Source organism: Marmota flaviventris, chromosome 19, assembly GCF_047511675.1.
Source record: "Marmota flaviventris isolate mMarFla1 chromosome 19, mMarFla1.hap1, whole genome shotgun sequence".
Taxonomy (NCBI): domain Eukaryota; kingdom Metazoa; phylum Chordata; class Mammalia; order Rodentia; family Sciuridae; genus Marmota; species Marmota flaviventris.
In genome coordinates, this window is record NC_092516.1 from 30,074,083 (window position 1) to 30,087,386 (window position 13,304).

Here is a 13,304-nt window from a genome sequence, read left to right on the forward strand (position 1 = left end):
GGAGGGCTCTCCATGGGAGCTAAGTCACGGGGGGCTGCAGGCAGCTTGGGGTGGGAAGCGCAGGCCGCGCCAGCCTCCAAGTCCAAGGACTCCCCCCAGGCCCGGGGCCCCAGCTCTGCACGTGGCAGCCTCCCTGTGGGTTGCTGGAAGCTCCTGGTCTCCACCCCGATCCAGACCCCTCCCTTCCCACCGCCTCCCTCTCACCTACCCGCCAGCAGTGCTCAGCCAGACTTTAGTGTTTCAGTCTTTTATTCATGGTCAGCAGAGTTAGAAAAATAAAACAGAACTAGAGCATCACCACCCCAGGGGCCAGTGTGTCTGTCACGAGGATGGGGACACTGAGGTAGCCTAGAGTCGCAGAGGAGACCAGCCCCTCCCGTCAAGGCACCAGTGAAGGGAGAGGCCCAGCTGGGGAAAAGGGCTGCAGATGCTGACCCCTGTGCAGTGGGGACAGCTACCCAGCATTAGTGCACTAGGTCCCTCTCTCAAAGAAGACTGGGCCATCCAGAACTCAGCATCTGCTTAAAACATCTGCTAGGTTCTATGACCCAAGGTCCGGGCCAGTGGGAGGCGGATCGTCCGTTAATCAGGATGAGCAAGGGCTTTCACTAGCCACCTAGAGCCTCAGAGGTCAGTGCAGGTGACAGGGGTGACACCATGAATGAGCAGCGTGGGGCCCAGGTCGCGACTCAGTATCTCCAGCAGTGCCAGGTAGCGGGTGTAGCGGGCAGGATCAGCAGGCGGCCGAGGCAGGTACAGGAAGGTAAGGGCTGTGGCAGGACCTTCGTCCCCACCCTCAGGCCCCCCAGGCCCTCCTCCAGAGCCTTGACCCTGCTGGGCCCGCACCAGAGCGTTGGCGCTACAGGCCAGGGCCTCGGCTTCAGCTTCACCCCGCCCACCGTTCACAAAGTCCCCTTCCTCCTCCTCCTCTGGCGACCCAGCCCCAGCACCCTCACCCCAAACCACCTCCTGCACCTCAGCCCGGATCCTCAGTTGGCTCAGCAGTGCCCGGAGTCGCCCCTCAGCCGCCCCAGGGGCCTCCTGAGGCCCCAAGCAAAGGAAGATCCGGAGCCGGGCACTGTGCCAGGCAGGCACCATTCCTAAGATGGTCGCCATCTGCAGCAGGAAGAGACCACACACATCCACATAGCCAGGCCCACCCCGGGGCCGCAGCAGGTTGAGGGGCCACACGTCCACATGATGAAGCTGAGCAGTGCTCCAGGACCCCCGGCTCAGCCGCTCTGGGGGCAAGGCCCCGCAGGCCCGGGCCAGAACCACATTCTTGTTCATCTTGAGGGCATCTGCCATGGTGGCCACATAGTCCTGGGGGCTGAGAGCCCGGGGGCTCCCAGGAGCCCGGGGTGGGGGGAACAGGGTGCTCAGGGCAGGAGACCCACCCTCCCTGGTGCCATCCGCAGGCTCAGAGAATGCTGGGTCTGTGAGGAAATGGTCCTGTGGGGGAGCATCATCATAGAAACCTAGGACCAATGTGTTGGGCTTCATGCCGCCTGGGGGCAGAGAGGGGGAGGCAGAAAGGAACAGACAGGAATCAGGTTGAGTTTACTGCACGCTGATCCGCACCCACTCACACAAGCTGTCATCAACGTGTGTCAGCCATAAGGTATTAGGTCCCTGCTGCACCAGGGCCATTATGGTGCAAACATGACGCATGCTTGGAGAATGACTTAGTTTTCCTAAACACTTTCACATGCATCTATTTGATTATCTCCATGGCTAATCTTCTCCCCTTAAATAGACAAAGTTCACCTCAGGATTCTTTTAACTAATTAGTGTTTGTGATGCCGGGGACCTAGCTGTTACCCACTGCAAGCCAAAAGCAGCACACCTTTCTCAGGTTGGGAAATGAGAATTGAACTCCACCCAGCAAACCAGACACCCTGGTCATTCAAGCACAGGGTCTCAACCCCAGAGAAACAGCACCCCAGGCCCCACAGGGGGAGGATCAGAAAAAGTGCTGGGCTCTGCATTTTGCTTGTATTACTATAAAGCCCTGAGAATGGTGGTCCATAGCCTGGCCCTGAAAAAAAAAGAGCTAATATCTGCATGAAAGCTCTTTGTATTTTTCTTCCTTTGAGCCTTGAAGTAAAGCTATGAGATAGATACTATTTATCGCCCCCTTGTACAGAGAAGGAACCTGAGGCCCCACGCGGTGAAGTCACTGGCCCAGAGCCTCACACTGGTGAGTCCCAGGGCAAACAGACAAACACAGTCCACCCACACCAGAGGTTGTTCTCTGGGCCACCAAGCTGGGTGTAGACTGACTTCAACAACCCAAGTCTCTACTCATAGCTTCTGGTTTTTAATTTTGGAACCACCAGTGTGCAATCGGGTTATTCCCCCTTCAACAGGGCTAAGTTTACAGCCAGACTCAAGAAACCTCTTCTGCCAGGTGCGGTGATGCACACCTGTAATCCTAGCAGCTTGGGAGGCTGAGGCAGGAGGATCGAAAGTTCAAAGCCAGCCTCAGCAACTTAGTGAGGCCCTAAGCAACTTAGGAAAATCCTGTCTCTAAATAAAATATTAGAAGGACTGGGGATGTGGCTCAGTGGTTAAATGCCCCTGGGTTCAATCCCTGGTACAAAAAGAGAGAGAGAGAGAGAAAGAGAGAGAAAGAGAGAGAGTGAGACCTCTTCTAAAACCCCTTCTCATGAAACAAATGGCTCAAAATCTTTAAGATCAAATCCTACATGCTCAGGGAGTTTACAGAGGAAGTGCTTTCCCTCTTGTTGGAAGCATCTTCCACAGGAGAAGTTTCATGAACACACGAATACAATGGTCTCTCTGAACAAAAGCAGGAAAGACCACACTCTCAGATGCTGGAATGGGGGTCTCAACATACTTGGTACTGTCCCTAAACCTCTCAGCAAGCAGGAAGTGCGGCTGATCTTACAAATCAAACTAGTCACAACCCCTCCTGAGCATTTTCCTGGGTTCTGATTCACACCAAGCAGGGCAATGTCCAATGCTGTTGAACTTTAGCCAGATTCTAAACAGAGGAGGAGGTGTGCACCCAGGTGACAGACACTACTAGTCTTGGGATTAAGGGAGAAGGAGGAGGCTGAGCATGGATTCAGAGGAATCTGAGGTACAAGGCTGGAAACCTCAGCAATGAGGATCACAAAGCTGGGAATGTTCCACTCCATCTAAAAGGATCAGCCCCACACACCCTCCAGCACCCTTTGTGGTGTCAGGGACCATGTTACGCCCCTCCCTACCACTTAGGCCCTTTCAGGCCTGGCTTAGTTACCATCTCTCCACAAAACCTTTGCTGGCCACATCAGTGCCTCGTGGTCATGCTGGCTCTGAACCCTGGTGGTTAGCAACCATCTGTTTCAATGGAGCAATCCAAGACTCAGATAATTCTCCCATTGTCCCAAGAAATACACTCTTCAGAGCCTACCCTCCAATTTTTTGCTCAGGGGAGAAAAAAAAAAAAGGAAGAAAACGAAACAAAATAGGATCGTTCCATAACTAGCCCTCAGCCTCCTCTGTTAGACCATATCGCACCATTTGCAGCCACTATCATCGGGCACGGTCTTATCTGTACTACATCGTGAGTTCTGCTTGCAGAGTTGTGGTTTATTCTCTGTGGGAAGAAAGCTGAGATTGGAAGGGGCCATAGAGGAGGCTAAAGGGACCCAGGGAGGGGCACTCACCAAGGCCTGAGATTCGCAGCAAATGCTGAGCCCCCTGGCGCACAGAGGATGCCAGGGTGAGGTCCACGAAGGCCTTCACTTGGGCCTGGTCCACCAGGCTCAACCATGCCCCGTATTGCGGCTGTACAGGGTCTGAAGGCAGGGAATCTGCCGAGAAGGAAAATAACACTGTGGGCCACACTCATTGATTCTTTCTTAGAGTCCAAATCCCAAATGGGTATGGGCAGGGCTATGACTGGTTGAAGGATAATTTTTTCTTTTTCTTTCTTTTTTCTTTTTCTTTTCTTTCTTTCTTTTTTTTTTTTGGTACCAGGAATTGAACTCAGGGGCACTCAACCACTGAGCCACATTCCCAGCCCTATTTGTGTTTTATTTAGAGACAGGGTCTCACTGAGTTGCTTAGCACCTCACTGTTGCTGAGGCTGGTTTCAAACTCGAAATCCTCCTGCCCCAGCTTCCTGAGCCACTGGGATTACAGGCATGAGCCACTACGCCCAGTGGGAGAATAATTTAAGTAGAAGCACGTGCTAGGCTAGGACATACCTGTCATCCCAGTGACAGGAGGCTGAGGCAAGAGGATGGCAAATTCAAGGCCAGCCTCAGCAGCTTAGCAAGACCTTGTCTCAAAATAAAAAATAAAAAGTACTGGGGATATAGCTCAGTGGTAGAGCACCCCTGGCTTGAACCCCTAATATCAAAAAAAAAAAGCAAGCAAGCATGAGGAGTCTGAGATGAAGGCAGAGAAAGGACAGGAGCAGGCAGAAGGGCAGCTCACCAAGATCTCCCAGGATGACATGGCCCAGTACATAGAGCCCTCCCTTCTTGAGCTGGTTGGCCAACCTCAGCAGAGGCAGGGCACCCCGGGGGTTCCCCACCAGGAGCAGCAGTTGGGGCCGCCAGAATTTCACATGCTCCTTCCGGACATCCAGGCGCAGCAGGTACTTCCGCACCTGAGGTGATAGAGAGGACAGGTTTGAATGGGCAGCCCCCTGTCAGCTCCTCCTGGACGGGACACCAATTCCCTGGCAGGGGGCTTTCATAGATCGCCTCCCCAACCCCTTCCCACAAGCACCCCCAACCTGGTGGAAGAGCAAGGCCTGGCTGACGTAGCCCCAGCTGCTGGGGCCTCCTCGTGCCGTGAGCAGGGCAGAGAGCAGGCCCATGAGAAGCAGGGAGCCGCCGGCAGCCCCAGGGCTGATGAGGAACATCATGAGCAGGCAGGAGGCCACCCCCAGGAGGCAGGTGTGCCAGGAGAAGAGGCTGAAGGTGGGGCTGGGGTGGGCAGAGGGAAGGGAGGAAGGGAAATCAGGCTGGTGTCCAACAAACGGCATGTGCTCAAAGTCCCCAGCCCACCCCCCCTGGACTCAGTCCTTCCTATTCCTCCCTCCTTTTCTCTAGGGACTCAGGCATCTCAGCTTCTCACCGGAAGTTGGGGGCAGAGGCCCACTCCAGGCTCAGGCAGGACAGGTCCACTGCAGCATAGGCTACCAAGTAGAAGACAGTCACCACGGCAGCCAAGGTGTTCAGCTTCCCTACCAGAAGCACCAGCTGGGAAGGGACCAAGAGGTGGGGCATGGATCCAAAGTGCCGTCGCATCCCCCACAAAATGCCAAAGCACCCCAAGAAGTCCCAGCGAACATCATAAAAAGACAGTGTACCCCACCAAATGCCAACGTGGCCACCTTTCCATACACGTCTCCCAGCCTACATGTAAGCCTGATCCTGATCCTCCCAGCTAGAGGGTGAGGGGTAGGGCAGCTCACAGAGGAAGGCTTACCTGTACTAACCCCCAAGAATACAGGACAGCGCCCCAGGGGTTCCCCCCTCCAGACACAACTTTGGCTGGTGCCAAGATCACTCCTACAAAAACAGAATCATAGGAGACATATCACCTTGGGCCAAGTGGAAACTGAGACAGACTCAAGAGCTCGTGCTCACAGCCAGCATGAAGAGAGAGGGGGACAAACCAAAGAGGTCATCTTGGGCCAGGGCATGCAGGATGCGGGAGGCACCGATGAGTGAGCTCATAGAGGCTGACAGCGATGTGGCGTAGATGCCAATCAACACCAGCGGAGGCCACAGGCTGATGGCTCGAAAGAACCCATAGTCTTCCTGCAATAGGGTCCTGGGAGGGAGGGCAGAGCAGGATATGGATAATCGCCAAGCACCCATCAGAAGGTCCTTGGGAGAAAATTCCTCATGACAATGATCAGTTAAGAGCTTGATCCTCTTAACTGACCTTAGCTGTGATCTTAAGGATCAGAGTGATACTGTTTATCAAATGTGCCAAGGGCTACACTTGGCATTCCATGGTCATCCTGGACTGCGTTGGTTGGTCATTCCCAATAGTACATGCACAAGAGGCAGAACATTTGTACAAATGCGAAGTCCTGGAAAGCCATCCCCCACAACCATCCCCAGCTGAGTGCTCACAACTAAATCAGGCACGTGGCAGCTGCTGGATACTGTTTAGCTACCATCATGGAGCCAGCCCTCCCCAAGGACAGCAGCAATTCTGTCTCTCTCCCCATGGGGGTGTCCCCATGCACCCCTCCACCCAACAACTTGAGTACCTGCTCCCCAACCTTTGCTTCTGGTGGTGATCCAGGGGCACCAGCCTATTCCAGCACCCACCCACTCCCTTGAGGGCCTGTCTCACTTCCCCCCCCCGCCCCACAGGCACCTGTCACAGGTGAAGCTGGAGAGGAAGAAAAGCAGGATGTAGATAAAGAAGGTGTAGACAACAGCGATGATTGTGCCCAGAGGAATTGCGCGGCTGGGGTCCTTTAGCTCCCCTGGAGGGAGGGGAGCAGAGGGAGAGAGGTCAGCCTTCTGCTTGCCCCATATCCTTCAGGGTGGCCTTCCCACTCACCCAGAAAGCTGCAGCAGAGACTCTCACCTGACATATTGGCCCCAGCCATAATGCCTGTGCAGCCATTAAAGAGGACAGCAAAGACGCTGGCAAAATTCATCATGGCCCCTGTGGTGTAGTCCTCAGCATAGCCAGCTGCAAAGGATTGTTCCCAGGACAAAGAGGATATCAGTGTCCCTCTTGGTATCTAGGTATCATAGTCCTTCAATTCCATATGCCCTTGTCTCCCCTTCACTGCCCTCATGGAGACCCCAGCCATGACACCTCTGCTGGCCCTGCATTGCCTGCTCCCCGGTTCTCTGTTCCTTCCTACAGGCTCAAATCCACTCTCTTTCAAAATATGCTTCCCTTCCCTGATCCTTGCTATCTGAATTCCCCAGCCCAGCTCAGACCAGATCCCCTGCCCCTGCCTTTGGCAGCCCATGGGCTGGTCCCCTCCTCTGCTTGAATCACGCTGGGTCTTACTGAATTACTTAATCATTTCCTGAGTGCACATTGTGTTTCTCCAACCTGCACGCAAGTTCCTCTAAGGCAGAGTCTGCTCTGCGCTCTCTCCACCAGGCCCAACACATGCCACACACATTTGTGATCTGCCTGCCCTGTTTGGAGGTCCAGGCCTCCTGCCCCTGAGTCTGTCTCTCTGACACTTGGGAATCTCCTCCTGAGATTCTAAGTGCCCAGACCCCATATCTGCCCACGCTTCACTCAAGGACCCTGGCACCACAGCACCCAGCTCACCGCCCAAGTTGTCTTTCAGGGTGCTGCTATTGAAGCCAGTGAAGTGGCCGAACCGGGGTGGCAGCGAGGAGCCATTGGTACCAGGCCGAGGAGTTAAGCGGATGTCCTTTGGGCCCACCGCCACAAAGCTGACCAGCACTGAGGCCAGAGAACCAGAGACCAGCAGGAATGTCAGGAAGGAGGCGCGGGCATAGAGGCCAGCTCCCAATGTGCACACACCACCCACAAGGCCCAGGAGCAGGGAGCCATAGAGCAGGTTCCAGCCATAACCCTGGGGCAGGACCCGGATCCCACTGGGCCCTGTGGCATCTGGAGAAAGGAAGGGATACAGTTAGAAGGCATGACCCCAGGGAAGGCCCCAGCTCCAGAAATGACCCAAAACAGAATCAGACCCCTCTGCCTACTGCTGTCTGAGAGCCCATCTTCCCCATTTCCCCACTGAGCTGCTTTACCCCAGCAACCTAGTTCTCCCTGGTGGGTACCAATCTTGCTCTATCAATTTGGGGATTACGGTGGTCTCTCTGACTGGGATGTCCGTATTTCCTATATGAAGCTGGCCACAAAGGAGAAGAAAACCAGAATTCTGCCTTCCTCATGATCCCACAATCCCAGACCCTGCAAACCCACAAGGCTGCCCCAACCAGGCTGGGAGAACACAGACCTGCCCCAAAGACGTCAAGCACTGACTCCACCAGTCCCAGCAGGGAGACGGCACAGCCGCAGACGTTGGCCAGGTAGAACATGAGGCCAATGCTGCCCCCGACCTCGGGCCCCAGAGTCCTGCTGATCATGACTAAAAGTGGAAGCGAGGGTGAGCGTTAAGGGAAAAGAAACTGAAGTGGAGCATGAGGAAGGGGCCATGACCTGAATCTCTCTGAAACCAGCCTCTAGGCCTTGTCTCCCTGCAAACTGCAGCTCAGATCCCTGTGGTAACGTATCCAGGTGAGGCCATCTCCCAGCCATGTGGCTTTGCAGAGATCGCCTGTACCCTCTGAGCTCCAGTTTCTTTTCTGTAAAATGACCAGATTGATACACAGGGCCATGTTGGTCTCCTTCATCCTGGCCTTCCTTCTGGCCATTCATTAGAATTTACCCTGCCTTCAGCAGATGGAGGATACTGGCCCCTTCCCCCCCACCCCTCAAAGACAGAACAACCCAGATCCCAGTCCATCCGGGTTGGAGGATACAGTAGGCTCCACCCCCTCGCACGGCTCCATTGGTAGCGATGGCACAGACAGAGAGGACAGTGAGGGCCAGAATGAAGTAGGCAACCAGGAGCATGGCCAAGGCTTGCAGCAGCCCAGCATGGCCCACCACGAACCCTGGATCAGAAGGGCAAACAGGTCACAAGGCACCCCACCACCACCCACTGCCCGCTCCACTGGGCAGCAGAATTCCAGGGCAGAGCTACACATAAGGCTACAGATGGCCTCCCCATAAATCCTCCCTCCACTCTCTTCCCCCAGCCTTATTCCAACCACCCATATCTACTCCCCACCCACAAGGTAAGTCCTCCCACACTCACCAATCCTCAGGAAGACAACTATACTGAACATGGACAGGACAGTGGGCACCACGACACCCAGGAAGGTAGAGAGCTTCCGGGGGGATGGCCCTCCAGGACCTCCAACTCCAGAGGCAGGGAAGGCAGACCCCTCATCCCCCAGGAGCCTGTAGGCCAGCAGAGGCGAGTTCTCGCTGGCCATGGCTGAGCCCAGGCAAAGGAAGCCACAAATGAGTTCAGTGGCCTGTAAAGGAGATTATGCTGCATGGATAGCAGTTCCACCGAGCCCCCCACCCACAAAAAAAAAAAAAAAAAAAAGAGAGAGAGAGACCTGTAAGGAAACTTACACATTCACTGGCAAAACACACACACACACACACACCAACTCAAAAGCGCCAGCAAGGCTGCAGATGATCCCAACCACTGTCTCCCAATCGTGAACCCCAATCCCCTCCGCATGGGTACCAGCACCCCTCCCAGCTCATGGGGACCACCCCTTCCCATATCCCTGAAAAAAGGGATGGCAGCGGCTCTAGAAAGGGACATAGGTATGCTGTCAGCCCAGGCTTCTCCAGCCTATTCCCCTTTAACTAGCGGAACAAGAGGAAGCAAATACCCCAAAAGGGAAGTAAGTTACCAGCAAGCAGCCCTCCTCATCCCCTCCTGCAGTCCTGAGCCACCCCTCTCAAGTCCCACCACACAATCACCTCACCCAAGAGCAACAAGAAACTTCCAAATATTGCAAAGCCCCGCCCTCCGTTATCCCCCTCCCTCAGCCCATCTCAAGCCCCCTCCTCTCCTGAGCTTCGCCAGATTCCGCCCATCCACACCAGGCGCCCCCTCAACTCTACCAACCCAAACACACCCCTCGACTACCAAAACAGAAACCCAGGCCAGCTCCCAGCGATCCACACAAGGTCCGGGGGGTCTCCTGCCCCACCCACCGGCTCCTGCCCACTCGCTCCCGCAGCGGGGTGCAGGGGCCAAGCTCCCCTTTCGCCGGCCAGGCGTACCCCTTGGTTCGTAGCAGCGGGGCGCTCACTCACCACCCGCGGGACGCAGCCGCCGGGGGTGGATCCCCGCAAGCTGTGGGGTCCGCTACGCGCGGCGGGGGCGCGGGGGCCGGAAAAGACTGCCGGCTACCGGGATGCCAGGCCCCGAGCCTGCCCCCCCAGCAAGGCGCCCCATTGGTCCCTGGCGCCGGCCCCGCCCCGTGGGCGTGAAGGGGAAGCCCCGCCCCTCGCGCTCCCCGGGCCGGCGCGGCAGGCTCCACGTGCGCCCCGAGGGGCTGCTGCCAGGTCGTCCTGTAGACCTGGGTCTCGCGCGTGGCATGGGCTACGGTCCCTACAGCCCGCGTTACCCCTATGCAAACAGGCACCCGTCGCGCGGTCCCGACGCCGCTCAGGTCCAAGGAGTTCCCCGGAGGAACCGCCCCCTAAAATGGGTGTGTGGCAACGGCGGAAAAACGAAGTGGGGTGGGCGGGGCCGCGACACCTGGCTCAGGTATGTCACCAGGTATTTCGAGCGACGTCTGTCGGTGCCTTCTGGAATCGTAGTTCTCCAGCTTCACGGAGCCCTAGAATGTACACTGCATCGTCGCCCCTCACCCCCAGCGGGGGACCCTTCCCCGGGCCCTGTCCAGCCCGCCAGCTGCGGTCTTCGCCTCGGCCACGGGAGGGAGACGTGGGCCGCCGATCGGGGCTGGAGCCCCGGAGGCGCAGATCCTGAGGATCTGACTGGATCGCTGTCTACTTTTGTGGCTCTGGGCTTGAAGCTCCTACCTCTTGAAGAGATCGTGAAACTTGTGAACCCAACTACCTAGTTGGAGCCCCCTACTCATTCTTTACAGGTCCCATCAACTGCAGCACCGCCAGACAACGTTTCCTCATCTGTAAAATGAGGGTAAACTACGACCTCCCTCCCAAGGTTGCCATGAGAGTTCATGAGCTAATAGACATTTCAGAACAACTCCCGCACGTTCAGTAAATTATTCTTTGCATACAGTGCTTCATTAAAGGTGCATAACCACTCTCTGAGGTCGTTGTTGCTATTTCAGCGTTTTCAGATTAGGAAATTAAAGCTTGCAGAGCTTTCGTATATTCCTAAATTTTATATCGACCTTATGGTCACACCTTCATTATGAGCCTCAGGAAATGAACAGGTGTTTCCCTAACACTGTTCCTTGGTTGTAGAGTATCTACAACACTCCTCTAGGAGAGAAAGGAGGCCAGACCAACCCAAATGTGGCTCTGTCAGAAAGAGATGTCATCAGCAGCTCAAATTTGGCATTTTTAGGTCATCTCTGCTGCCCGCAGGTCTATCACAATTTTTGGTGGTTTCCACTTTGGTGAGACTTCCAACACCCTGGCCAGTCACTCAACTCTGCTTCAGAGGCCTTATCCTTCATGCTACCCAGTTCTCCACTGGTTTTGCCCTACACCTTGTCTTTACCAATATCTGCAGTCCCTCTTCTTTCATACCTCTTTTAGTACATCTGTTAGAGAAAATATTAATCTAACCTTGTTAAGGAAGACTTTATTCAGGACTATTGCAGTGTCTTCAAGATTATTACAACAGGCACCAAGCACAGTGGCGTAAGAGTGTAATCTCAGCACTCTGGAGGCTGAGGCAGAAGGATTGCAAATTCAAGGACAGCGTCAGGAACTTAATGAGTGCCTGTCTCAAAATAAAAGATTAAAAGTGCTGGGGAGGAGGCCAGGGTTGTGGCTTAGTGGTACAGTGCTTGCCTAGCATGTCTGAGGCACTGGGTTCGATACCTGGCACCACATAAAAATAAACAAACAAATAAAATAAGGGTATTGTGTCCATCTACAACTTAAAAAAAAAATTTTAAAGGACTATGTATTGGGCTTATGCAGAGTCACTGCAGAGCCCCATAACCACTTTAAAAAAAATGCTGGGGATATAGCTCAGTGGAAGAGCATCCCTGGGTTCAATTCTTACTACTGCAAAAGAAAAAAAAAAATTGCAACAGGGAAGAGATATCAAACTCAGTTCTGAAGATAGTTGGGGGTTCATAGCCAATGTGCATAAAGAAGGGGTCAACAGATGGATAATTACTAAAAGGAGACATCAAAGTAAGAAAAAAAAATTTTTTTTTAGTTTTTGTTGTTGTTTGTAGTTGCAAATGGACAGAATGTCTTTATTTGTTTATTTTTATGTGGTGCTGAGGATCAAAACCAGTGCCTCATGCATGCTAGGCAAGCGCTCTGCCACTGAGCTACAGTCCCAACCCTAAAGGGACTTTTGCTAAACCAAAATAACAGGATTCTTGCTGAAGGCAGCTCAGGGTAATCAAATATCAAGGGTGAAGGGAATTCCCTCTACACTGAACTGGACAAACTGGACACAGATACACATGCCTATAATTCCAGCTACTTGGGAGGCTGAAGCAGAAGAATTTTAAGTTTGAAATCAGTCTCAGCAACTTAATGAGAACCTGTCTCAAAATTTTAAAAGGGCTGGGGATGTAGCTCAGTGGTAGAACTCACTTGCTTAGCATGCACAATTCCCTGGGTTCAATGCTCCGCACCATAAACAAACAAACTGAGCTAGACAGGCCTGGCAGTGATGGGGGACGGATGGGTTGGCAACACTGAGGCTGGTCAAGAAGGGGACTCAGAGGAGACTGGCTAAAGTTTGGTCAAGGAGAAATCTTTGTCATGCCCCACCCCAACAATCCTGTACCTCACTGGACAGCCCCCCACCATGATCCTCTTTCCATTGTTCCTCTTCCCCCTCACATCCTGATTTCCCTTATTACTTAACTCAAATTTAAAGGACAATTATAAGCACTTCCTTGCATAGACCATTGCCCCTCTCTCTATCTGGCAAAACCGCAGCCCTGGTAACTCATTTGGCCTATCCCAAGCAGTTGGATGTGGCTGGAGAAAACACTCAACCATGGCAACACATCTCATGCAAATTCATGACCCTTAACCTTAAGTGGGTCCTTGAAGCCCCCCAGCATTCTGAAAACCTTTTTCTAGTCCATTCACTCTCCTACACCCATAGATTCCAACCCTCCCCTCTTCAATCCTCTAGTGCTTCCTCCACCTGTAGCCTTTGGCTCTCTGCCTTGCTTCCCATGTCACTGAGAAAACAGAAGCCATCAGAGCTCCTATCCACCCACCACCTGCCTCCCTGCCTCAGTGCGCTTTGTTCTACCTGCCTCCTGACACTATGAACAAACTGAGCATGCTCCTAGGCACAGTCAACCTGCCACTTGTGCTCTCACTGTCTTTTCATTCCATTGGGTCATTCCCATCTATCTATCTATATATATATATATATATATATATATATATATATATGTATATATATATATATATATGTGTGTGTGTGTGTGTGTGTATTTTTTCTTTCTCATGTCTTATAAAGAAATAGATTTTCTTGATTCTACCTGCCACCTGTTACCCACCATCCCTCCATTTCGCTGTTCTCCTTTATAACCAGATTCCTTATAAGTTTAGGTCTATACTAGCTATTTCTA

General features: G+C 53.5%; 1 protein-coding gene across 3 annotated transcripts; it reads right to left on the reverse strand.

Annotated features, from left to right (window-relative positions):
- Positions 1-231: 231 nt before the first annotated feature.
- Positions 232-9,931, reverse strand: Slc12a9 (solute carrier family 12 member 9). 3 transcript variants are annotated; one of them, XM_027952842.2, is made up of 14 exons: positions 9,838-9,931; positions 8,813-9,035; positions 8,475-8,609; positions 7,949-8,080; positions 7,288-7,596; positions 6,577-6,684; positions 6,361-6,472; positions 5,645-5,802; positions 5,455-5,537; positions 5,101-5,225; positions 4,757-4,949; positions 4,453-4,627; positions 3,678-3,824; positions 232-1,508 (listed from the first exon to the last, which is right to left on the reverse strand). In XM_027952842.2, the coding sequence occupies exons 2-14, from the start codon at positions 8,991-8,993 to the stop codon at positions 625-627; spliced, it is 2,742 nt and encodes a 913-aa protein (XP_027808643.1). In that variant the 5' UTR covers positions 8,994-9,035; positions 9,838-9,931; the 3' UTR covers positions 232-624. The 3 variants fall into 3 exon arrangements, with proteins under 3 accessions (XP_027808643.1, XP_027808640.1, XP_027808641.1); XM_027952839.2 differs by having other exon boundaries at positions 9,805-9,923; XM_027952840.2 differs by having other exon boundaries at positions 9,736-9,922.
- Positions 9,932-13,304: the final 3,373 nt, after the last annotated feature.